The sequence below is a fragment of the Coregonus lavaretus genome (assembly GCF_964263955.1).
Source record: "Coregonus lavaretus genome assembly, contig: HAP1_SCAFFOLD_1043, whole genome shotgun sequence".
NCBI lineage: Eukaryota > Metazoa > Chordata > Actinopteri > Salmoniformes > Salmonidae > Coregonus > Coregonus lavaretus.
Window position 1 is genome coordinate 620 of NW_028157700.1, and position 26,177 is coordinate 26,796.

The following is a 26,177-nucleotide window of genomic DNA, read 5'->3' on the forward strand; positions in this document are numbered from 1 at the left end:
GATAGATAGATAGATAGATAGATAGATAGATAGATAGATAGATAGATAGATAGATAGATAGATAGATAGATAGATAGATAGATAGATAGATAGATAGATAGATAGATGATACATAGATAGATACTGCTGATGGTTAATCCAGGAAGATGCTCTGCTTTGTGTGTGTGTGTGTCCATGCGTGCATGCGTAAGTGAGTGTGTGTGTGTGTGCATGCGTGTGTGCGAGTGTGTTTGTGTGTGTGTGTGTGTGTGTTTCAACAAATGGATGTTCAATATTTGGCACTGACAGTATCAGTTTTCCAACCTGACTTTGTGTTCCACTACGGTGGCATTCAATCTAGGTATAACATCCTTTTCTATCTTATTCTTCACCAAGATAAGAACAGCCACCTAACATTCTCCTCTCCTCCAGGTACACCAAGATGAAGACAGCCACCAACATCTACATATTTAACCTGGCTCTGGCTGACTTCCTGGTCCTCGCTACGTTACCCTTCCAGGGAACAGATGTGTTCCTGGGCTTCTGGCCGTTCGGTAACGCCCTCTGCAAGGCCGTCATCTCCATCGACTACTACAACATGTTCACCAGCACCTTCACTCTAACCGTGATGAGCATGGACCGCTACGTGGCCGTGTGCCATCCGGTTAAGGCCCTGGACATGAGGACGCCCCACAAGGCCAAGGTGGTCAACATCTGTGTGTGGGTCCTGGCGTCGGCGATAGGGGTACCGGCCATGGTGTTGGGAGATGTGGAGGTGGAGGTCGAACATAACAGTAGGTTATATTGGCTCTGTCTGCCTATCTGTCTGTCTGTCTGTCTGTCTGTCTGTCTGTCTGTCTGTCTGTCTGTCTGTCTGTCTGTCTGTCTGTCTGTCTGTCTGTCTGTCTGTCTGTCTGTCTGTCTGTCTGTCTGTCTGTCTGTCTGTCTATCTATGGCTGCGTTTAGACAGGCAGCCCCAGTTCAGTAATTGGTCTTTTGACCCATCAGATCAGCTCTGAAAAATAAGGATGTTATATAGACATTGTTTGGTTAATTATCAAGTCTGATTAATCTGTTCTACCCCTCAGTCTGACATCTGACCTCTGACCTCTGTATTAATCTATATTCAGATCATCTCTCTCTCTCTCTCTCTCTCTCTCTGAATTTAATTCAATTTAATTCAATTTCAATTCAATTTCAAATCAATTTCAATTCAATTTCAATTCAATTTCAATTCAATTTCAATTCAATTCAAGGGCTTTATTAGCATGGGGAACCTATGTTAACATTGCCAAAGCAAGTGAAGTAGATAATAAACAAAAGTGAAATAAACAATAAAAATTAACAGTAAACATTACACTCAGGAGTTTCAAAAGAATAAAGACATTATAATGTCATAGTATGTATATATACAGTGTTGTAATGATGTGCAAATAGTTAAAGTCCAAATGGGAAAATAAATAAACATAAATATGGGTTGTATTTACAATGGTGTTTGTTCTTCACTGGTTGCCCTTTTCTTGTGGCAACAGGTCACAAATATTGCTGCTATGATTGCTATGATTGCACACTGTGGTTTTTCACCCAATAGATATGGGAGTTTATCAAAATTGGGTTTGTTTTCGAATACTTTGTGGATCTGTGTAATCTGAGGAAAATATGTGTCTCTAATATGGTCATACATTTAGCAGGAGGTTAGGAAGTGCAGCTCAGTTTCCACCTCATTTTGTGGGCAGTGTTCACATAGCCTGTCTTCTCTTGAGAGCCAGGTCTGCCTACGGCTGCCTTTCTCAATAGCAAGGCTATGCTCACTGAGTCTGTACATAGTCAAAGCTTCCCTTAAGTTTGGGTCAGTCACAGTGGTCAGGTATTCTGCCACTGTGTACTCTCTGTTTAGGGCCAAATAGCATTCTAGTTTGCTCAGTTTTTTTGTTGATTCTTTCCAATGTGTCAAGTAATTCTCTTTTTGTTTTCTCATGATTTGGTTGGGTCTAATTGTGTTGTTGTCTCTCTCTCTCTCCAACTCTCTGAGTGGATAATCTACTGTACATCATCACTGGTTCTACCTGGTCAGCTAGGGGGAGTGTACTGTCATGTGGTGTGTGATATGACCAGAGGTCACACACACACACAACACATATACAACACATATACACACACACACACACAACACATATACACACACACACACACACTGGTGAGAGAGGAGAGGCTTTAAAAAGGGACTTTCAACAAACAAGTGCACGTGTGTGTGTGTTTGTGTGTGTGTGTGTGTGTTGTGTGTGTGTGTGTGTGTGTGTGTGTGTGTGTGTGTGTGTGTGTGTGTGTGTGTGTGTGTGTGTGTGTGTGTGTGTGTGTGTGTGTGTGTGTGTGTGTGTGTGTATGTGGGGAGGTAGTGAAAATAGCAGTGTAGTTAAAAGGTCAATACAGCTACAAGCTGTTAGAAATTGCTTAGCCATTATAGGTCAGTTGAACACAACAGTTTACAGTCCAGTTCAGTTCAGTACAATAACACAATATGAGAAGAACGTCACGGTTCTGTGCATCTGAAATAGGCCTAGAGCAGAAAACCAACTTCTGTCTCATATGGATTAATAAGTTATTTAATAATTCATAGATATATGCCATTAAGCATATACAGTGAGGGAAAAAAAGTATTTGATTCCCTGCTGACTTTGTACATTTGCCCACTGACAAAGACATGATCAGTCTATAATTTTAATGGTAGGTTTATTTCAACAGTGAGAGACAGAATAGCAACAACAAAAAAATCCAGAAAAACGCATGTCAGAAATGTTATGAATTGATTAGCATTTTAATGAGGGAAATAAGTATTTGACCCCTCTGTAAAACATGACTTAGTACTTGGTGGCAAAACCCTTGTTGGCAATCACAGAGGTCAGACGTTTCTTGTAGTTGGCCACCAGGTTTGCACACATCTCAGGAGGGATTTTGTTCCAGTCCTCTTTGCAAATCTTCTCCAAGTCATTAAGGTTTCGAGGCTGACGTTTGGCAACTCGAACCTTCAGCTCCCTCCACAGATTTTCTATGGGATTAATGTCTGGAGACTGGCTAGGCCACTCCAGGACCTTAATGTGCTTCTTCTTGAGCCACTCCTTTGTTGCCTTGGCAGTGTGTTTTGGGTCATTGTCATGCTGGAATACCCATCCACGACCCATTTTCAATGCCCTGGCTGAGGGAAGGAGGTTCTCACCCAAGATTTGACGGTACATGGCCCCGTCCATCGTCCCTTTGATGCGGTGAAGTTGTCCTGTCCCCTTACCAGAAAAACACCCCCAAAGCATAATGTTTCCACCTCCATGTTTGACGGTGGGGATGGGTTCTTGGGGTCATAGGCAGCATTCCTCCTCCTCCAAACACGGCAAGTTGAGTTGATGCCAAAGAGCTTGATTTTGGTCTCATCTGACCACAACACTTTCACCCAGTTCTCCTTTGAATCATTCAGATGTCCATTGGCAAACTTCAGACGGCCCTGTATATGTGCTTTCTTGAGCAGGGGGACCTTGAGGGCGCTGCAGGATTTCAGTCCTTCACGGCGTTGTCAGACTGGGGTGATGTGTATGCGGCAGTGAAGTCAGGCGCAGGACACAGAGGATCAGGAATGACTACTTTACTTCCAGTAATACGCACAAAAACAAAAGTCTCCAACACTAGAGGAGTAACACGCGGAGTGCGTAAAATAACGAGCTAGCAATGGCAAACATACGACAGGACAAAAGGACAATAACACACAAAGGCAAACATAAAACAAGGGAACTTATCAATACAAAATAAGAAACAGGTGTACAAACTAGACAACACAAGACACACACCGAAACATCGATCGGAATAACATAATGACGAACAGGTGTAAACAATACAGACAAAACTAAACAAACACCGATAACATCGAACGGCAGCAGCTAGTACTCCGGGGACGACGAACGCCGAAGCCTGCCCGAGCAAGGAGGAGGAGCAGCCTCGGCGGCATCCGTGACAGGCGTGGTGTGTTACCAATTGTTTTCTTGGTGACCATGGTCCCAGCTGCCTTGAGATCTTTGACAAGATCCTCCCATCCTCCATTGGCCTCAGCACTCCAGTTTAATAAAGGATAGGAGGCGTTGGGTGAGGTTGTGTCTCTCTCTGGCGGGAGGTAAGCTTGGCTTATATGGTGTCGAGTAAAGCTTAAACCTTGTATTTAGATTGTAGGTATTGTAGTTAGGTATTGCAGGTAGTTTATCTAGGTAGTTATCGTAGGTTATTGTAGGTAATTATTGTAGGTAAGTATGGTATTCGGCTGAGCCCGGTGAAGCACGAGGCTAGCTAACCCACTACCTGGACTAGCTAGCGGGTAGCTACTGGTAACTATTAGCAACTGTGGATAGTTGTTTCCAATGTTATTTCACGCTTAAGAGTACCTGTAATTATGCCAGCTAGCTGCCTACCATTCAGCTGTTTTTTTAACCTCATTATCTGAAGTGTTAACGTTAGGTAGTTAGTAGCTACTGTACTCGAAATGTAGCTAGCTTGTTGCTACCTGGATAGCTAACTAAACAATAGCTGGAACGACCTAGCTTTAATATTTGGAGACGCTTTCTCTCCGTTGGGACAGACGAAACTGGCTGAATCGATTCAGTGGCTAGCTTTGCACTTAACTGGCTAACAGTAGCTACTAAGGGTAAGTTATAACTTACATTTGTGTTTTGTTTTTACATACTGGTAACCAGAGCCGTTCAAGGGAATTTGGGACATGGGTGACTAGTTAACGTTAGCTTGGCTCTCTCTGTGTGTTCGTGCCGTGGGAGGAGGGTTTGGTTCGTTGGCTGAGAGCAATGGCTAGCTAGTATGATAACTATTCTAGCTAACTAACTGGCTGAATAAGTTGACGACGTACTCACTCAAACTGTCAAAACTAACCCAAAACTCTACACAACGTTAGACACGGACACGAATGATCTGCTGGTGGAATGTAAATGTAGTTCTGGGCTGATTCCTCACCGTTCTCATGATCATTGCAACTCCACGAGGTGAGAACTTGCATGGAGCCCCAGGCCAAGGGAGATTGACAGTTCTTTTGTGTTTCTTCCATTTGCGAATAATCGCACCAACTGTTGTCACCTTCTCACCAAGCTGCTTGGCGATGGTCTTGTAGACCATTCCAGCCTTGTGTAGGTCTACAATCTTGTCCCTGACATCCTTGGAGAGCTCTTTGGTCTTGGCCATGGTGGAGAGTTTGGAATCTGATTGATTGATTGCTTCTGTGGACAGGTGTCTTTTATACAGGTAACAAACTGAGATTAGGAGCACTCCCTTTAAGAGTGTGCTCCTAATCTCAGCTCGTTACCTGTATAAAAGACACCTGGGAGCCAGAAATCTTGCTGATTGAGAGGGGGTCAAATACTTATTTCCCTCATTAAAATGCAAATCAATCTATAACATTTTTGACATGCGTTTTTCTGGATTTTTTTGTTGTTATTCTGTCTCTCACTGTTCAAATAAACCTACCATTCAATTATAGACAGATCATGTCTTTGTCAGTGGGCAAACGTACAAAATCAGCAGGGGATCAAATACTTTTTTCCCTTACTGTATGTCCCATTTAGATTGAATTGATATCTGACCCAGGACTGTTCTGGGTTCCTGGTCCAGGCCTTTGTGTAGCTGTGTTTTACAGATTTCAGTTCATGGCTGTACAGGCTTATCCGCTGGTTTGGCTTTGGACAAACCAGTGCTTCCTCAACCATTGCACCAATCACAGCCCCGAGGCGGTTTGGACAAACCAGTGCTTCCCCTACCATTGTACCAACCACAGCCCGAGGCGGTTTGGACAAACCAGATCTTCCCCAACCATTGCACTAACCACAGCCTGATGCGGTTCGGACAAACCAGTGCTTCCCCAACCATTGTACCAACCACAGCCCCGAGGCGGTTTGGACAAACCAGTGCTTCCCCAACCATTGTACCAACCACAGCCTGAGGCGGTTCGGACAAACCAGTGCTTCCCCAACCATTGTACCAACCACAGCCTGAGGCGGCTTAGTTTACCTGTAGCTCAACACGTTTGGTTTCTGTTGTTTACAATTACAATTTGTATGCCAGAAGGTCTGGTTGGGGGGTATTTGTCCCCTTGTTAGCAGCCAATCCCTTTTTACCCAAAACTAAGCTTGTTAGCAGACAATCCCTCTTTACCCAAAGCTAGGCTTATTAGCAGACAATCCCTCTTTACCCAAAGCTAGGCTTATTAGCAGACAATCCCTCTTTACCAAAAGCTAGGCTCTTTAGCAGACAATCCCTCTTTACCCAAAGCTAGGCTTATTAGCAGACAATCCCTCTTTACCCAAAGCTAGGCTTATTAGCAGACAATCCCTCTTTACCAAAAGCTAGGCTCTTTAGCAGACAATCCCTCTTTACCCAAAGCTAGGCTTATTAGCAGACAATCCCTCTTTACCCAAAGCTAGGCTTGTTAGCGGACAATCCCTCTTTACCCAAAGCTAGGCTTGTTAGCAGACAATCCCTCTTTACCCAAAGCTAGGCTCTACCCACATGTACATATTACCTCAACTACCTCAACTAGCCGGTGCCCCCGCACATTGACTATGCAACGGTACCCCCCTGTATATATAGCCTCCCTACTGTCACTTTATTTTACTGTATATATAGCCTCCCTACTGTCACTTTATTTTACTTCTGCTCTTTTTTTCTCAACACTTTTTTGTTGATGTTTTATTCTTACTTTTTTGTTTAAAATAAATGCACTGTTGGTTAAGGGCTGTAAGTAAGCATTTCACTGTAATGTCTGCACCTGTTGTATTCGGCGCATGTGACCAATAAAATTTGATTTGATTTGATTTTGATTTGATAGTAGACAATCCCTCTTTACCCAAAGCTAGGCTTATTAGCAGACAATCCATCTTTACCCAAAGCTAGGCTTATTAGCAGACAATCCCTCTTTACCAAAAGCTAGGCTTATTAGCAGACAATCCCTCTTTACCAAAAGCTAGGCTTATTAGCAGACAATCCATCTTTACCAAAAGCTAGGCTTATTAGCAGACAATCCCTCTTTACCAAAAGCTAGGCTTATTAGCAGACAATCCCTCTTTACCCAAAGCTAGGCTTATTAGCAGACAATCCCTCTTTACCCAAAGCTAGGCTTATTAGCAGACAATCCCTCTTTACCCAAAGCTAGGCTTATTAGCAGACAATCCATCTTTACCCAAAGCTAGGCTTATTAGCAGACAATCCCTCTTTACCCAAAGCTAGGCTTATTAGCAGACAATCCCTCTTTACCCAAAGCTAGGCTTGTTAGCAGACAATCCCTCTTTAACCAAAGCTAGGCTCGTCCGGGTTTGGCTGGGGTAGGCCGTCATTGTAAATAAGAATTTGTTCTTAATAATAATAATAATAATATATAATATTATTATTAATTTGTTCTTAACTGACTTGCCTAGTTAAATAAAGGTTAAATAAAAAAATATAAAAAACAGACAATCCCTCTTTACCCAAAGCTAGGCTTATTAGCAGACAATCCCTCTTTACCCAAAGCTAGGCTTGTTAGCAGACAATCCATCTTTAGCTGCAACCCTCTCTCACTCTGCAGTCTGGAACAGAAAAGTTATATTTGTTTTTCTAGTTATCTGGCACCTCTCCTTTCCTCTTCTCAAACTGGCACCTCTCCCAGCCTAAAGTTTAATTCAGTGTCTTAATATATTCTTGTGAATAATTTATGAGTTCTCTCTGAGCCCTACAGGGACTGGGTTCTCCCTGAGCCCAATAGGGACTGGGTTCTCCCTGAACCTGTAAGAGTGAGTCAGATATTATGCCATTTAAAAATGCAATTACATTATTTTACAGTAAACATATACTGACACAGTATATCATCTGTATGACATATTTACGTTGGTATACAGTGCATGTATGACATATGTACTGTGATATACTTTACTGTAAAATAATGTAATGTATTTTTAAATGCCATAATATCTGACTCACTCCTGCTAGGTTCACGCTCTATAACATCCTTTCCTCACACAGGAAGCAGTGCAGGTCCTAATCCAGGCACTTGTCATCTCCAGTCTGGACTACTGTAACTGTCTGTTGGCTGGGTTCATGCTCTACAACATCCGCAGAGTACATCATATCAATTACATCTTATAGTTAATATAAGTTAGTATTTTCTCCAGAGTGGTGATGGCGATGGAGAGTTTTTTTTACCCCTGGAGGGATGGAGGGGGGGAGGGATGGAGTGATGGACCCTAACCGATGTTGAGATGATTGGTGCCTGGCGACGGGGTATTGAGCCCAGTAACAAGCAGAGCAGACGCCATGAGACAGACCCCTGTGTGTATGCGTGCGTGCGTGTGTGTGTGTGTGTGTGTGTGTGTGTGTGTCAACCGAACAGGTCACTCTGCTCTGAGTGGGAAGACACAGAGAGATGAGAAATGGATTCCAATAAGGCTTTTCTAAATGACAGAGCTCTGGTGAGATAACGCTCCCTTTTGCAGGGATGAGAGGGTTGCCAACAATTAAATGAAAGAGCGCAGATAGAGAGAGAGAGAGAGAGAGAGGAGAGGGGGAGACAGAGGAAAGAGATGGGGAAGAGAGAGATTAAGAGGGGGGAGGGAGAGAGAGAGGGGGGGAGACAGAGGAAAGAGATGGGGGAAGAGAGATTAAGAGGGGGGAGAGAGAGAGAGAGAGAGAGACAGAGAGAGAGAGAGAGAGAGAGAGAGAGAGAGAGAGAGAGAGAGAGAGAGAGAGAGAGAGAGAGAGAGAGAGAGAGAGAGAGAGAGAGAGAGAGAGAGAGAGAGAGAGAGAGAGGGGGGCAGAGGAAAGAGATGGGGAAGAGAGAGATTAAGAGGGGGAGGGAGAGAGAAGAGAGAGGGGGAGGGAGAGAGAAGAGAGAGATAGAGAGAGGGGGAGGGAGAGAGAGGAGAGAGAGAGAACAGGAGATGGAGGAAGAGAGAGAGGGAGAGCAGGGAGAGGGGGGTGGGGAGAGAGAGAGGGGGTGGGGAAAGAGAGAGAGGGTGGGGAAAGAGAGGGGGTTGGGGAGAGAGAGGGGGGGTTAACTGTAGCTCTCAAGGGAGAATGTTCCTGTTCCTTGAAGTGTTAGCAGACTCTGTTGAAATAAAAATATCACATATCCGGCTTTACCAAGCTGTGCTGTTTATCCATGGGATCAGTATGTCATACCCTGTGAGTCATTCCTGAAAGTCTCACGACACTAAGATAATTGATTCATAGATTTCACTTCCCAATGTAAAGTGGACTTTGAGCAGGCACTGGATATTAAAATGTATGTTCAGTTCAGCAAATAACAAACAGAGACAGTGGGAAAAGTGGGAGGGTTGAGCGAGACTACAAATTCAAAGGCAAACTACTTTTCTATAGCCTACTCAAGGGAGAGAAAAACATAGCTAGACTGTTGTTTTACTATTAAACTCAATGCTGCTATTGTTTTTAATTTTGTAAAGCAGCTTGTGTTTCTTAACCAGGCAAATGATAGCTTACTAAAAGGCTGGTGGTGACTGTTTAGCCACGGGGAAGCAAGCAAGAGAGTCGCCTGCACGATGTGTATCATCGGAGTCGGAGCCTGTCTGCCCACACTCATCACCAGCTGATGTAGGCTGTGTTTGCTGGGTGTGATGCGTCCTTCCCACTGCTGGTCAGAACTGCGCATCTGTACTGCTAATATTAATTGTGTTTATCACTGAAAAGCTCTCAATCTCTCCAAAAACTCTTGTCCAGTCCACTTAGTAGTCAGATTTTAGTAACAGAGAAAAAAAAAATCTGGTCTTGTTTTAGTCAACTGAAATTAAAAATAATTTGCGTTTAGTTAAAGTTTTTTCTGGGTCTATTTAATCAGTTATAGTCTCGTCAATATTTCTGTCCCTATTTTTGTTGACTAAATTCACGTTTTTAAAACCCCTTAGTGTCGATGTCCATTCCCCCTCGGAAATCGAATTAGCATAATAAAAAATCCCCATAAAAATCTGTCAATATAAGCTATATGCGTCTCAATCCACCGCATCCGATGATGTTGCACTTCCGCATCTTAAGTGAAAGGTGACAGAACTAGAGCGGTGTTTGTCAGACCATGAGACAACCTGAAAATCGATTTGAGACTCTCAAGAACACGACGGTGTTCTCCGTTTTTCTCTACGACCCCCACAAGCGTCTTGGGACTCGTCTGATGTCGGTACAGACGATCTGCCAACTTCTATCTGTAGCGTCCGAAAGGTGAGACTCTCACGAACACGTACCTGTCGGTTGTTTTGCTCTAGGACGCCCACATGCCTCACGACTCGTCTGAAGGTCCTCCGGTACCAGTTGAAAAAAACGATGAAATTATATTTGAAGAGCGTTTACTGCCAAAAAATAAGGGTTTAAATGCATGTAAATAAAACAATTACAAATGTTTCCTGATCTTTCTTATATCTCTCAGATATGGGACAGACACTTCCGAACAAACTTCCTTTTGATTTTTTGGGGGGACTATCTGTTGTTCCATGTAGTGAATCTGTTATTCAATGTGTTTGTATGGGCTAATAGCAGTAAAGACTATCTGTTGTTCCATGTAGTGAATCTGTTATTCAATGTGTTTGTATGGGCTAATAGCAGCAAGGACTATCTGTTGTTCCATGTAGCGAATCTGTTATTCAATGTGTTTGTATGGGCTAATAGCAGTAAGGACTATCTGTTGTTCCATGTAGTGAATCTGTTATTCAATGTGTTTGTATGGGCTAATAGCAGTAAGGACTATCTGTTGTTCCATGTAGTGAATCTGTTATTCCATGTGTTTGTATGGGTTAATAGCAGTAAGGACTATCTGTTGTTCCATGTAGTGAATCTGTTATTCAATGTGTTTGTATGGGCTAATAGCAGTAAGGACTATCTGTTGTTCCATGTAGTGAATCTGTTATTCAATGTGTTTGTATGGGCTAATAGCAGTAAGGGAAAATTAAAATATTCATCAAGCATTTTTTATATATATTTGTTTGATACTTCAATGGGTCTTAAAATTCTAAATCAAATAGCTAAATTATCCTCGGTTTGACATTCTTAAAACAATTCCATATAGCTTAGTAGAACCCCCTCCCCCCGTCTTAGACAGAGCTCAGACTGTAGCGGGTTAACAAACCTGGTAATATTGCTGCACTTGCTTAGTCTAGGGGTCTTAAAATTCTAAATCAAATAGCTAAATGATCCTTGGTATGACATTCTTAAAACAATTCCATATAGCTTAGTAGAACCCCTAGTTAACTGGTCTGTAACCTAATTTAAGATGTGTGGAAGTAAGCATGCACAACTAGGTGTTTAATGTCTGTAGCCAGGAGACAGCTACCTTACCTTAGGTCCAGGGCCAGCTCCGTCTTGACCTCTTGGTTGGCCAGTCCAAGCAGAAAAATGATTTGTTCAGATGGTGACGAAAAAGAAAACGTATATAAAAAATATTTTAAAAAATTAAAAGAAAGGAAAGGCCTCATGGAACAAAACCAGCAGCTGGGACACTGACTCGTGATCATATTCATTTACTGCACCTGATGTGCTCATCAGCCTATGTAGTTAATTATAATCCTAAAGGGTAAAAAGACATTCAGGTTCAGATGAACTCTCAGCATAACAGAGTTGGAACACGTGTTTAATGTAATATACTGTAGATTAGGGCCTGTGTCCCAAATAGCACCCTGCTACCTTTTGGGACGCAGACTAGATAGAGGCTTTGAACTGGGGGAGAGTGTCATAATCACAACAGAGAGAAAGAAAGAGGTTTCTTCTAAATACCAAAGACAAGTGTTTCTTTTTTTAAAATATAAACTTTCAAAAATCGTCTTTTGAAGTTCAGGATTGCTCCCTTCAGCTGCCAGGGTTTGTTAAAAACAATTCCACTGAACTGAATTTAGTTTTGTATTAAAGAGCTACAGGACTGTCAGAGTTCTCAGCTGATCAGTTTTAGAGGCAGTTTTGAAAGGCAGGCTGTGGAAATGTCAGATCAAATGTCAGAGATAAAGTGATTATACTTTGAGGGAGGGAAAAACAGAATGACTGTGTTTATTTTGGATTGTGTGATGGAATTTATTCCTATGTTGAATCGTTTTGTGAATGAAAGCTCATCCACAATAGAGTCATTCCATATGTCTACGGGACCTGTGACACGAGGTCTACAGACAATCACGGACTACAAAAGGAAATCCAGCCACGTCGGTCTCGCTTCCAGACAAGCTAAACACCTTCTTCGCCCGCTTTGAGGATAACACAGTGCCACCGATGCTGCCCACTACCAAGGACTGTGGCCTCTCCTTCTCCGTAGCCGACGTGAGTAAGACATTTAAGCATGTTAACCCCCGCAAGGCTGCCGGCCCAGACAGCATCCCTAGCCGCGTCCTCAGAGCATGCGCAGACCAGCTGGCTGGTGTGTTTACGGACATATTCAATCTCTCCCTATCCCAGCCTGCTGTCCCCACATGCTTCAAGATGGCCACCATTGTTCCTGTACCCAAGAAAGCAAAGGTAACTGAACTAAATGACTATCGCCCCATAGCACTCACCTCTGTCATCATGAAGTGCTTTGAGAGACTAGTCAAGGATCATATCACCTCTACCTTACCTGTCACCCTAGACCCACTTCAATTTGCTTACCGCCCCAATAGATCCACAGACGATGCAATCGCCATCACACTGCACACTGCCCTATCCCATCTGGACAAGAGGAAAACCTACGTCAGAATGCTGTTCATTGACTATAGCTCAGCATTCAACACCATAGTACCCTCCAAGCTCATCATTAAGCTTGAGGCCCTGGGTCTGAACCCCGCCCTGTGCAACTGCGTCCTGGACTTCCTGACGGGCCGCCCCCAGGTGGTGGAGGTAGGAAACAACATCTCCACTTCGCTGATCCTCAACACTGGGGCCCCACAAGGGTGTGTGCTCAGCCCCCTCCTGTACTCCCTGTTCACTCATGACTGCGTGGCTACGCACGCCTCCAACTCAATCATCAAGTTTGCAGACAACACAACAGAGGTAAGCCTGATTACCAACAATAATGAGACAGCCTACAGGGAGGAGGTGAGGGATCCGGGAGTGTGGTGCCAGGAAAATAACCTCTCACTCAACGTCAACAAAACAAAGGAGATGATCGTGGACTTCAGGAAACAGCAGAGGGTGCACCCCCCTATCCACATTGACGGGACAGCAGTGGGGAAGGTGGAATGCTTCAAGTGCCTTGGCGTACACATCACTGACAAACTGAAATGGTCCACCCATGCAGACAGTATGGTGAAGAAGGCGCCTCTTCAACCTCAGGAGGCTGAAGAAATTTGGCTTGGCACCTAAAAACCCTCACAAACTTTTACAGATGCACAATTGAGAGCATCCTGTCGGGCTGTATCATCGCCTGGTACGGCAACTGCACCACCCGCAACTGCAGGGCTCTCCAGAGGGTGGTGCGGTCTGCAGAACGCATTACCGGAGGCAAACTACCCGCCCTCAAGGACACCTACAGCACCCGATGTCACAGGAAGGCCAAAAAGATCATCAAGGACATCAACCACACGAGCCACTGCCTTTTCACCCCGCTATCATCCAGAAGGCGAAGTCAGTACAGGTGCATCAACGCTGGGACCGAGAGAATGAAAAACAGCTTCTATCTCAAGGCCATCAGACTGTTCATTTGCCATCACTAGCACATTAGAGGCTGCTGCTGCCTATTGAAATCACTGGCCACTTTAAGAAATGGAACACTAGTCACTTGAATAATGTTTACATATCTTGCATGACTCATCTCATATGTATATACTGTATTCTATAATATTCTACTGTATCTTAGTCCTTGCCGCTCTGGCATTGCTTGTCCATATAGGTATATATGTATATATTCTTAAATTCCATTCCTTACTTAGATTGTGTGTATTTGGGTATATGTTGTGAAATTGTTAGATATTACATCTGCTAAACACATGTATGTGACAAATAAAATTTGATTTGATTTGTTTTCAAAGAGATTGGATTCTTAGCAGTGATTTGTTTGATTGGATTATTCTGTCCTCTCAATCCTTATACTATATTAATCCCTCTGACCTATAGACGGGTTGGTTGTTTAGCAATAAAACTGACGCCTGCACAACTATGGGTTAAAACTGACGGGGCTGGCTTAGATTGTTGACAATATTTTAACTATATTTCGTCTCCAAATGTTTATTGAAAACATAAATAAATTTGCACAATGAGCACTTGTTGTCTCTCAAATGCATCATTACAGTTGTTGGTTAGCTAGCTAGCAAGTTTTATCCATATTAGCATTAGACGTGACAGTCAAACAAGACATGGTATCAAGAACAAGATAAAACGCGCTAAAACGAGCAAGCTACGATTCCCCACATGGCAGCTTCTTGTCCTTGTTGATAGCTACACTGCCTTCAGAAAGTATTCATACCCCTTGTCTTGTTCCACATTGTGTTGTTGTTCCAGCCTGAATTCAAAATGGATTACATAGATTTTTTTCTCTCACCCATCTACACACAATACCCCATAATGACAAAGTGAAAACATGTGTTTTTAGAGAAATGTTAGCAAATATATTGAAAATGAAATACAGAAATATGTAATTTACATAAGTATTCACACCCCTGAGTCAATACATGTTAGAATGACCTTTGGCAGCGATTACAGCTGTGAGTCTTTCTGGGTAAGTCTCTAAGAGCCCTTCACACCTGGATTGTACAATATTTGCACATTATTATTTTAAATATTCTTCAAGCTGTGTCAGGTTGGTTGTTGATCATTGCTAGACAGCCACTTCCAAGACGTGCCATAGATTTCCAAGCCGATTTAAGTCAAAACTGTAACTATGCCACTCAGGAACATACAATGTCGTCTTGGCCTTGTGTTTTAAGTTATTGTCCTGCTGAAGGTGAATTTGTCTCCCATTGTCTGTTGGAAAGCAGACCGAACCAGGTTTTGCTCTAGGATTTTGCCTGTTCTTAGCTCTGTTCCATTCATTTTTATCCTAAAGATAAGCTCCCTAGTCCTTGCCGATGACAAGCATACCCATAACATGATGCAGCCACCACCATGCTTGAAAATATGAAGAGTGGTACTCAATGATGTGTTGTGTTGGAAGTTCCCCAAACCTAACGCTTTGTATTCAGGACAGAAAGTTAATTTCTTTGCCACATTTCTTGCAGTTTTTCTTTAGTGCCTTGTTGCAAACAGGATACATGTTTTGGAATATTTTTATTCTGTACATGCTTCCTTCTTTTCACTTTGTATTGTGAAGTAACAACAATGTTGTTGATCCATACTCAGTTTTATCCTATTAAACTCTGTAACTGTTTTAAAGTCACCATTGGCCTCATGGTGAAATCCCTTAGCGGTTTCCTTCCTCTCCGGCAACTGAGTTAGGACTTGTACATTCCCAGGTATAGAGTGTAACATAGTCCTCCCAGACCCACATAGCTACTGGGACCCTATGTCCAACCCTAACCTCTATGTCCAACCCTAACATTAACCCCTATGTCCTGTTTCTAACCCTAACCCTCTGTCCTGTCTCCCTCCCAGGTGTAGAGTGTAACATAGTCCTCCCAGACCCTCATACCTACTGGGACCCGGTGTTCGGCACCTGCGTCTTCCTCTTCTCCTTCCTCATCCCAGTTACCATCATCAGTGTCTGCTACAGCCTGATGGTCAATCGCCTCCGCAGCGTCCGCATCCTGTCCGGCTCCAAGGAGAGGGATCGTAATCTGCGCCGCATCACCCGCATGGTCCTGGTCGTAGTGGTGGCCTTCGTGGTCTGCTGGACCCCCATCCAGATCATGGCTCTGGCCCAGTTGCTGGGCTTCAACCTGGGTAGCCTCCTCACGATGGCCCTGATGCACTTCTGTATCGCGCTGGGCTACGTCAACAGCAGTCTCAACCCAGTCCTCTACGCCTTCCTGGACGAGAACTTCAAGAGGTGCTTCAGGGAGTTCTGCCACCCGGGTCCGTTCCGCCTGGACAGCCGGCAGCAGTCGGGTCGGATGAGGAGCATCGCCCGCGAGGTTGCCTACAACTGCAAAACAGCGGACGGGAATATGAACCCCGCATGACTAGGCGTGGAGCTGCCCCTGGTCTGCCAGGAGCCCCAGAACAACCACCACCAAGGGACAGGGAACTCCAACACGGAGCTCACCCAGATCACTACCCTCTAGCAGCACGTCGGCCCCCTGGGCTGGGGCCGAACGAGGACGAGCCAGGGTAGGGGCAGAGCCAGGGGGCCGGAGGTGGCCCGGGGCAGGGGCAGTGTCCGAATGGCCTGGTTGGTGCCGGAGCCGGATCTGGGCCGGAGTGGCTTGGAGGTCGAAAGCAGGGTCACGTACTCTAACAGACTTTCTACTAGGGACTAAGGGGCTCTACTTTTCTGTGTCTTTAGTAAACATGGATGTCATTTTGCCTTATTTTAATTGATTGATCATTTTCGGGCCGATTTAAATTTCAGAGTTTAGGTCTGTGAGTTTAGGTCTGTGAGTTTAGGTCTGTGAGTTTAGGTCTGTGTGCTTCAAGGACAATTTCCGCGAAAGTCTACCGTTTTTGCGCACACTTATCTCAACTCTGAGTCTGGCCCGTTGTTGGTTGGTTGATTCGTTATGTTGTCATTTTTTCGTTGTGTTGTACTTTTTTATTCTGTTTATATTCTGTAAGTGGAGGTTCAGTTTTTTTTTGTGTATTTCAGTTTTATTTTTTTTCGAGAGGAACAACGTATCTGATTCCATGGCCTTAGATATCAAGCAAAGTCTGTTATAAATGCTATCCACTGTCCTGGATAAAGCGTGTTAGTCCTTGATAGTGCTTTACTGTTAGTTTTCCATACCTGTTTGTTTTCTATTACCTTGCAAGTGTTGTGTAGGAACAGGCAAGACATCACAACAGAGACTTGCTTGTTGAGGCCTTTATTCATTGTTACCGATGAAATAATCATAGATGATGATGCTGCCTGACGTTCCACGTATATATATATCTTTGCTTGTCGTCCTGTAAAAAAAGAAGCAACGATATTTTGTATTACAATGTGTTTTGGAGCAGCACAGTCTTCAAGTATTATTACTTAAAAAGGGAAAAACAAGGTGCGGCAAAATTTAAATATATAATTATATATAATGTGGTGTGCATAGAAATATAATTAATTATATTCATAATATTTTTATGGTGGTGTTACTCTGTATATATAGACATGCTATATAGAAAGGTATGTAAAAGTATATAAGTATTGTTACAGTCATCTATCTAAGACACTTCTAAGACATCTGTCTTTCTTTATGAATCATGTTATTTGTGTATATTTGCATCTTGTTGTTTACTGTTTGTGTGCAAAAGTGCAGGTAGAATCTTTCCTGGGGTTGCAAAATTCTGGTAACTTTCCCAAAATTCCCAGGTTTTTAAAAAGGTCTTGGTTGGGGGCTTCCAGATTTCCTGCTTATCCCCTTCCAGTTCCTGGAATCTTTCAACCAGGTTTTTCTGGAATAGCAGGGAATTTTGGGAAAGTTACCAGAATTTTGCAACCCTAGTCTTTCCATTAGTTTACATTTCCAGACCACTTGAATGTCAACAGAATATTCTCAAAAAGCCAAATCTAGCAAAAAAAATGTTGTTGTCATTATTATTACAAGAGCAAAACAGTGTTTGCGTAAATGGTTGTTGCTGTAATGAAGATTGTAACAGTATGTTTGCTCATGAACTGCATTTTACGTAGCTATTTATTATTATTAATTAGTGGCTCAGTTGCTGATGCTAAAGACAGTTTGTATGCTAGCCAGCTTGTTGTTGATGCTAAAGAACATTTGCCGAAGCGTGAATTTGAAATGTGTATATTTTTATCTGCGTATTAATAAAATGGCGTTGATGGGAAGCGTCCTTTGTTTTTGTTTAATTCTCTTTGGTAATCCGATAATAGAAAATGTATTATCAACCCTCATAGAATAACCACTTAAAAGAATTGTTCATCTAAAATAAAGTTTTACCTATATATTTCGATTTACCTTATGCTTTTGAGAGCATCGCTAGCTGGGTCCATTCGTTTCCATTATTATTGCTACATATTCAAAAATGCTAGTCAGGAGATGGTGTGCATTGCTAAATAACACGCTAACGGGCATTCAGACTTGTCTGGATTAGGGTTGCAAAATTCTGGTAACTTGGTTGTCCAGAAATCCTGGTTGGAAGATTCTCGGAACCAGAAGGGGATAAGCAGAAATCCTCCAACCAGGAGTTCTTTGGGGAAGTTACCAGAATTCTGCAACCCTAGTCTGGCTGAGCCGCCAACACTTAAGACAAGTTGGAAACAAGGTACAATTTAAATTATTCCCAATTTATTCATGATTATCCGTAATCATGCTAGCATCCACATTCATGTATTTTATTGTATTTATTAGGGATCCCCATTAGCTGCTGCCAAGTCAGCAGCTTCTCTTCCTGGGATCCAAAAGCATTAAGGCACATTATATATAAAACAAAACATGAATAAAAGAGTACATCATATAACATTACTAAACCATTACATATCTACAACATGTAGAACATCACCATATAACATTACTACACCATTACATATCTACAACATGTACAACATCACCATATAACATTACTAGACCATTACATATCTACAACATGTACAACATCACCATATAACATTACTACACCATTACATATCTACAACATGTACAACATCACCATATAACATTACTAAACCATTACATATCTACAACATGTACAACATCACCATATAACATTACTAAACCATTACATATCTACAACATGTACAACATCACCATACAACATTACTAAACCATTACATATCTACAACATGTACAACATCACCATATAACATTACAACACCATTACATATCTACAACATGTACAACATCACCATATAACATTACTACACCATTACATATCTACAACATGTACAACATCACCATATAACATTACTATACCATTACATATCTACAACATGTACAACATCACCATATAACATTACTAAACCATTACATATCTACAACATGTACAACATCACCATATAACATTACAACACCATTACATATCTACAACATGTACAAAATCACCATATAACATTACTAAACCATTACATATCTACAACATGTACAACATCACCATATAACATTACAACACCATTACATATCTACAACATGTACAACATCACCATATCATATTACTACAATGTACATGTGTGTAGAGTGCGTGTGCTAGCGTGTTTGTATGTGTGCGTGTGTGTATGTGTGTATGTTCTTGTGTGTGTGTGTTTCTTCACAGGAAAGAAAGGTATACGGAATGGAATGATGCAAAATGTGAGCTGCAAATTTAAGAAAACGAACACTAAAGTGACAGTTATAAATGTATGTGGATATTACCGACGGTGGCTCCCGATAGCGGCAAATTCTTCACATGATACAAATCGTAAAATAAAACGGAGAAAAGCCCGGGCATATAATTAAAACATTCTAAAGCGCATACATCAACTCGGCAGGTTCAGCTCTACAGAAGCCTATAGCTTGGGGCTCCAAATTTAATCAACGTAAATGATGAGGGCACACAATGAACATTCTGAATAACGGCACAGCTATTTGTAGTCTACTTCACTATGGAAAAAGGGCTGCAGTACATGTCATGTTGATATCATGTTCAGTTTGTTTCTATATGGCTAGTTTCACATTGGTCTCCAGGCATCATAAGGGAAAATTATCTAAAACAATTGCTATGTGTATTTACAATCCCCTTCGCCAAACGGATTACTCATTTACCTAGCTCTTATCAATAGCTCTTATCAATAGCTCTTATCAATTTATAAATTACAGCGCATGGAGAAAGCTGTTAGTTCTATCGGGGAAAAAAATCAGTCGATGAATTAGGGCGGTAGGTAGCTTAGTGGTTAAGAGCGTTGTGCCAGTAACCGAAAGGTCGCTGGTTCTAATCCCTGAGCTGACTAGGTGAATAATCTGTCGATGTGCCCTTGAGCAAGGCACTTCGCCCTAATCGCTCTAGATATGAGCGTCTGCTAAATGACAAAAACAAAAATTCCACTTGGAACCAGAAGGTTCACTCGTTCGTAAACTTGGTGGAATTATGAGGGAATTAAATCAAGGTTAGAATAAGGCATATGTGTAGCCACACATTCATTTATTCAATCTCCACCCCAAACGAATAGCGGGTGAATAGCATGCTGTTCTCGCTCTTATGTTCAAGGTCAGAATACGTAGAGAGAAAAGTGCATGAAGAAAAGGGAATTATGTACCATTTAAGCAAGTTTAACTCAGGTCGGAATCGGCCCCAAACTGAAGCTTAAAACTTGACAAATCAAGTCTGAGTTTTAATCGTTCTTTTCAGATTCTTTCACATTATATCAAAAGAAAAAATATGTTTTTAGCAGTCCCACATTAGCCTCTGAAATTGATACGGTGCACTGACAATACACTCTTCAATTAATAGTCCTTTCATTTTTCAGCTTTTAAATCCAAAACAGCTTAAATCAACATTATGTTTCAAAACTGGGTTTTCTGATGTGTAGACTGATCGTTTGACTTTCTTCTCTGAAATAATCCACTCTTCTTTCCTTAACATGCTGTCAAATTACGGATAACATATTCTGAGGACGTGAGCAGAAAAGTAAAGGTATTTTTAAAACACGTTGCTTCTTGAGAAATAACAAGGCCACAGACAGACATAAAGGGCTGAACACAGCAGGATGACAGGCCACCTCAGGGCCTTAGGCGGCCTGGCTCGACCTCACGTACCGCATTGCCCGTCCAAATAAAACTTTTAAATATTGATCATTTATTTGACCGAGACGCGCCAACAGAAAGACGCAACAATCTCAGATAGAGCATCCTAGCGAGCAAAACAGCGCCCCTCTGTCTTACTAAATGTAGCCCATGTGTCCGATGCTGTCTGGCCAAGAGGAGTATGGCAAGTTATACGTTTTATAAAAATATAATATAATATACCATTTAGCAGACGCTTTTATACAAAGCGACTTACAGTCCTGCGTGCATAAATATTTGTGTATGGGTGGTCCCGGGGATCGAACCAACTACCTTGGCGTTACAAGCGCTGTGCTCTACCAGCTGAGCTACAGAGGACCACAGGCCAGATTGCATCAGATACATGGGCTACATTTAGTAAGACAGAGGGGTGCTGTTTCGCTCACTAGTTTCAGCACCGAGGAAGAGGCAAAGCGAGAGGGCTCACTGTAGCCAAAATCTGTCCTGAAAAATCCCAATGCGTTTCTATGGGCATAATGTGCAGAGCTAAACTTGTCGCCTGCATTCCCGCCTTTGGGACAACGACTTGCATTGTTAGGGGAGGAGACAAGAGCATCTCGTCAATATATACAGATCTCTGGTTTCAGCCACTTGCGAATTAGAAAGGAAGGTTGGTGGGTGCACAGTGCACTGTTCGGATGCTGGCTTCACCTAAAATAAATTGATGTTTTGCCCAAATTAGATATTTACTCCCGTCTAAATAAATTCATTCAAAATACTTTACCAGAGAGCTTGACTTAGCCACAGAGTACCATTAGCTTTGAGTACCATTAGCTTTGTTTTAAAATTAGCTGTGGATTGTTTCAAATCACAAGCTAGTAGGCCTCTGCCTATTTGGGAAGCTAGCAGTTTGGGCAGTGCGAGTGGCGATAGGCCTAGCTGGTTATTGAGATGCGGCTGCCAGTGAAAAGCAGGGGCGCAACTTTGGTTTTAGAAGTGGGGGGGACATAATTATTAAATTTTTTATCCAGTCGGATAAACACTCCAAACAGCTCGGAGGCGTCCAGCTTGGTCCTAAAGCACTGTTTCCTTGTTTGACCTCGTTATGTATCACATTTTAATGATACAATTGGGGGGACAAAAAGGCAATTTCGGAATGTGGGGGGGGACATGTCCCCCGTCCCCTTCCCCCGTCCCTGTCCCCCGTCCCCGTCCCCTGTCCCCCGTCCCCGTCCCTGTCCCCGTCCCTGTCCCCCGTCCCCCGTCCCCCGTCCCTGTCCCCCGTCCCCTTCCCCCGTCCCCCGTCCCCCGTCCCCCGTCCCTGTCCCCCTGTCCCCCGTCCCCGTCCCCCGTCCCCATCCCCCGTCCTCGTCCCTGTCCCCCGTCCCCGTCCCCGTCCCCCGTCCCCCGTCCCCGTCCCTGTCCCCCGTCCCCCGTCCCCCGTCCCCCGTCCCCCGTCCCCGTCCCCCGTCTCCCGTCCCCCGTCCCCCGTCCCTGTCCCCCGTCCCCTTCCCCCGTCCCTGTCCCCCGTCCCCTTCCCCCGTCCCTGTCCCCCGTCCCCGTCCCCCGTCCCCCGTCCCCATCCCCCGTCCCCGTCACCATCCCACGTCCCTGTCCCCCGTCCCCGTCCCTGTCCCCCATCCCCGTCACCATCCCGTGTCCCCGTCCCCGTCCCCCATCCCCGTCCACGTCCCTGTCCCCCGTTCCCGTCCCTGTCCCCGTCCCCGTCACCATCCCGTGTCCCCGTCCCCGTCCCCCATCACCATCCCATGTCCCTGTCCCCCGTCCCCGTCCCTGTCCCCCGTCCCCGTCCCTGTCCCCGTCCCCGTCACCATCCCGTGTCCCCGTCCCCATCCCCCGTCACCATCCCACGTCCCTGTCCCCCGTCCCCGTCCCTGTCCCCCGTCCCCGTCACCATCCCGTGTCCCCGTCCCCATCCCCCGTCACCATCCCACGTCCCTGTCCCCCGTCCCCGTCCCTGTCCCCCGTCCCCGTCACCATCCCGCGTCCCCGTCCCCGTCACCATCCCGCGTCCCTGTCCCCCGTCCCCATCCCCGTCACCATCCCCCGTCCCCGTCACCATCCCCCGTCCCCGTCACCATCCCGCGTCCCCGTCCCCCGACCCCATCCCACGTCCCTGTCCCCCGTCCCCGTCACCATCCCGTGTCCCCGTCCCTGTCCCCCGTCCCCGTCACCATCCCGTGTCCCCGTCCCCGTCCCCGTCACCATCCCACGTCCCTGTCCCCCGTCCCCGTCCCTGTCCCTGTCCCCGTCCCCGTCACCATCCCGTGTCCCCGTCCCCGTCCCCCGTCACCATCCCACGTCCCTGTCCCCCGTCCCCGTCACCATCCCGCGTCCCCGTCCCCCGACCCCATCCCGCGTCCCTGTCCCCCGTCCCCGTCACCATCCCGCGTCCCCGTCCCCCGACCCCATCCCGCGTCCCCGTCCCCCGACCCCATCCCGCGTCCCTGTCCCCCGTCCTCGTCCCCATTACATATGTAACCAGTAGGCCTAGTAAATGTATCGTTAATCCCTGTAAGGTTACATTAATTACTGTTACATGTTTTACAGTCATTTACTGTTCTCATTCTTGGAGTGGAAACGTTGTTTGCAGAGTTCACAACCTGTTCCACTTGTGAGAAACAAGTTTTTCGTTTATTTCACAACTATCCTTTAGGAGTTTTGTCAAAATGTTGTATTGTCTTTTGTTTGGAGTGCTCCGTGTGAGCAATTAGCATGTGTGGGGTTTCTCTGTCCTGATGACGTTGAGGGAATGCGAGCGCCTGAGCACGCCAACCTCCTGAGTTGATGCCATGTTGCACTTCACTAGTGACAGCTCAATTCAAGACAGATTAAAAAGAGAGTCATATAGGCGGATGTAGAGAGATGAATGCGATTGAAAGAACCTGAATTTTCATCACGATTTTTTCTACTGTTTTTATTTGTTGGCCTTAGGCCTATGTATTTTACTTACGGTAGTTGACGATGGAAGTTATAGGCCTACTGCTGCATTGGCCTATAGGCAATGAGTTCCATGCGCTCATTTCTTAAGCCGCCAATGGATCTCGGTTTATCAATGTGTCCATATGGCAATGGCTGTTGCATTTTGCATTAGTTTAATTGTAACTTTAATTTTTTTTAAATAATTTTAAAGCAGATTTTTATGATTAAACACGTGCCAATATATATATATTTTTTAACGAAAACGTTATTATTGAAATGAAACTGTTCCATGAAAATGCGCATCTAAAAATAATCAGAACTGGCACGCAGTTAGGTAGAAATGGTAGGATAAATTGAAAGCTTCCCCAAACTTGAAGCTCACAAGCTGCCTGTGCTATTTACTATACCACCCATTAACAACATGCTTTCCCACCTATAGAAATGAAATGCCCGTCCAACTGATTCATTCTGGCACCGGCGGTGGGCCACCTGTTGAACACAACAGGACTAAAGGCCACATGTTGCATATTTGCATCAACATTTGATATTTCCTGTTGTTTGGTTGCCATAGTAACGTTTCATATGGAATCCATCCCAACTGTTTTCAGACATACAAACAAACAGATGGTAGCTTTTGATCTCAACTAACAGTGTGAAGAAGTTTCTTAGATATTCATGTTCAGTGCATTCGGAAAGTATTCAGACCCCTTGACTTTTTCCACATTTTGTTGCTTTACAGTTTAATTCTAAAATTGATTAAATAACAAAAAATCTTCATCAATCTGCACACATTTATTTGATTGGACATGATTTGGAAAGGCACACACCTGTCTATATACGGTCCCACAGTTGACTGTGCATGTCAGAGCAAAAACCAAGTCATGAGGTCGAAAGAATTGTCTGTAGAGCTCAGGGACAGGATTGTGTCGAGGCACAGGTCTGGGGAAGGGTACAAAAACATTTCTGCAGCATTGAAGGTCCCCAAGAACACAGTGGCCTCCATCATTCATAAATGTAAGAAGTTTGTAAACACCAAGACTCTTCCTAGAGTTGGCCGCCCGGCCAAACTGAGCAATCGGAGGAGAAGGGCATTGGTCAGGGAGGTGACCAAGAACCTGATGGTCACTCTGTGTCACGCCCTGGCTCTGGGGACTCTAGTATGTTGAGCCAGGGTGTGAGTTTTCATGTGTGTTGGTTCTAGTTGTTGTATATCTTTGTTGGCCAGGGTGGCTCCCAATCAGAGACGGCTGTCGCTCGTTGTCTCTGATTGGGAGTCATACTTAGGTAGCCGTTAGGCATTCATTCGTTGTGGTTTCTTGTTCCGTGTTGGTTCGTGTATGTAACCAGGGACGTCACGTTTTCGTTTTGTTGTTTTGTTCGTGTGTTCATTCAAATTAAATAAAATGTTCGCATTCCACGCTGCGCCTTGGTCCTCCTCTGTTCCCGACGACCGTGACAGAAGAAACCACCAAGACTGGACCAAGCAGCGTGTCCAGGAGCCATCGCCAGGGAGATCTCTAGCAGATCTCCTTCGCCTCCTCGACTGGGTCAAGCCGGGTGAGGAAGAGAAGGGCTTGACATGGAAGCAGAAGGGCGAAAGGCTGGCGAGGGACATGGAGACCTGGTCCACGGGTAGGAGAGACGCCCAGAAATTTTTTAGGGGGGGGCTAACGCCGTGGACGATGGGCCAGCAGGAGACCGCGGCAGAGCGGCCCAGCGGGTTGGCAGAGGAGGCCGCCAGGTTACGGGGGCCACTGGTCGAAGAGGGGATGGAAGGTGTAGAGGCACGGCGAGAGGTACTGGGGTGTGTTACCAGTCCGGTCCGGCCCATTCCAGATCCCTGCGTAGGACCAGTGGTGTGTGTCCCCAGTACGGTCCGGCCTGTTCCTGCTCCCCGCACCAGGCCAATGGTGCGCGTCGTCAGCCCGGCTCGGCCCGTTCCTGCTCCCCGCACCAAGTCAGTGGTGCGCTTCGTCAGCCCGGCTCGGCCCGTTCCTGCTCCCCGCACCAAGTCAGTGGTGCGCTTCGTCAGCCCGGCTCGGCCCGTTCCAGCTCCCCGCACCAAGTCAGTGGTGCGTTTCGTCAGCCCGGTTCGGCCCGCTCCTGCTCCCCGCACCAAGTCAGGGGTGCGTTTCGTCAGCCCGGCTCGGGCCGTTCCTGCTCCCCACACCAAGCCAGTGGTGTGCGTCGTCAGTCCGGCACAGCCCGTGCCTGTTCCACTGGTGCCTGGTTCAGCACGGGTCAGCTGCTTCACGCCGGAGCTAGAGCAATCCGCTCCACCAGTGTGCAGTCCATCTCCGGTCAGCAGGGCCAGACCGGACCAGGGGTACTTTGGGGGGTTAGAGAGCGAGTGGGGATCATGCCCGGAGCCGGATCCGCCGCCAAGGCGGAGTGCCCACCCGGTCCCTCCCATGTGGTATTTGGTTGACCGCGCCTTTAGGGGGGGGTACTGTCACGCCCTGGCTCTGGGGACTCTAGTATGTTGAGCCAGGGTGTGAGTTTTCATGTGTGTTGGTT

The 26,177-nt window shown here is 44.9% G+C and overlaps 1 protein-coding gene across 1 annotated transcript; it reads left to right on the forward strand.

Annotated features, from left to right (window-relative positions):
* Positions 1-412: 412 nt before the first annotated feature.
* LOC311125049 (nociceptin receptor-like) lies at positions 413-16,055 on the forward strand (the record flags this gene model as incomplete). Its single annotated transcript, XM_084199128.1, has 2 exons — positions 413-773; positions 15,529-16,055. The coding sequence occupies exons 1-2, from the start codon at positions 422-424 to the stop codon at positions 16,053-16,055; spliced, it is 879 nt and encodes a 292-aa protein (XP_084055254.1). The 5' UTR covers positions 413-421.
* Positions 16,056-26,177: the final 10,122 nt, after the last annotated feature.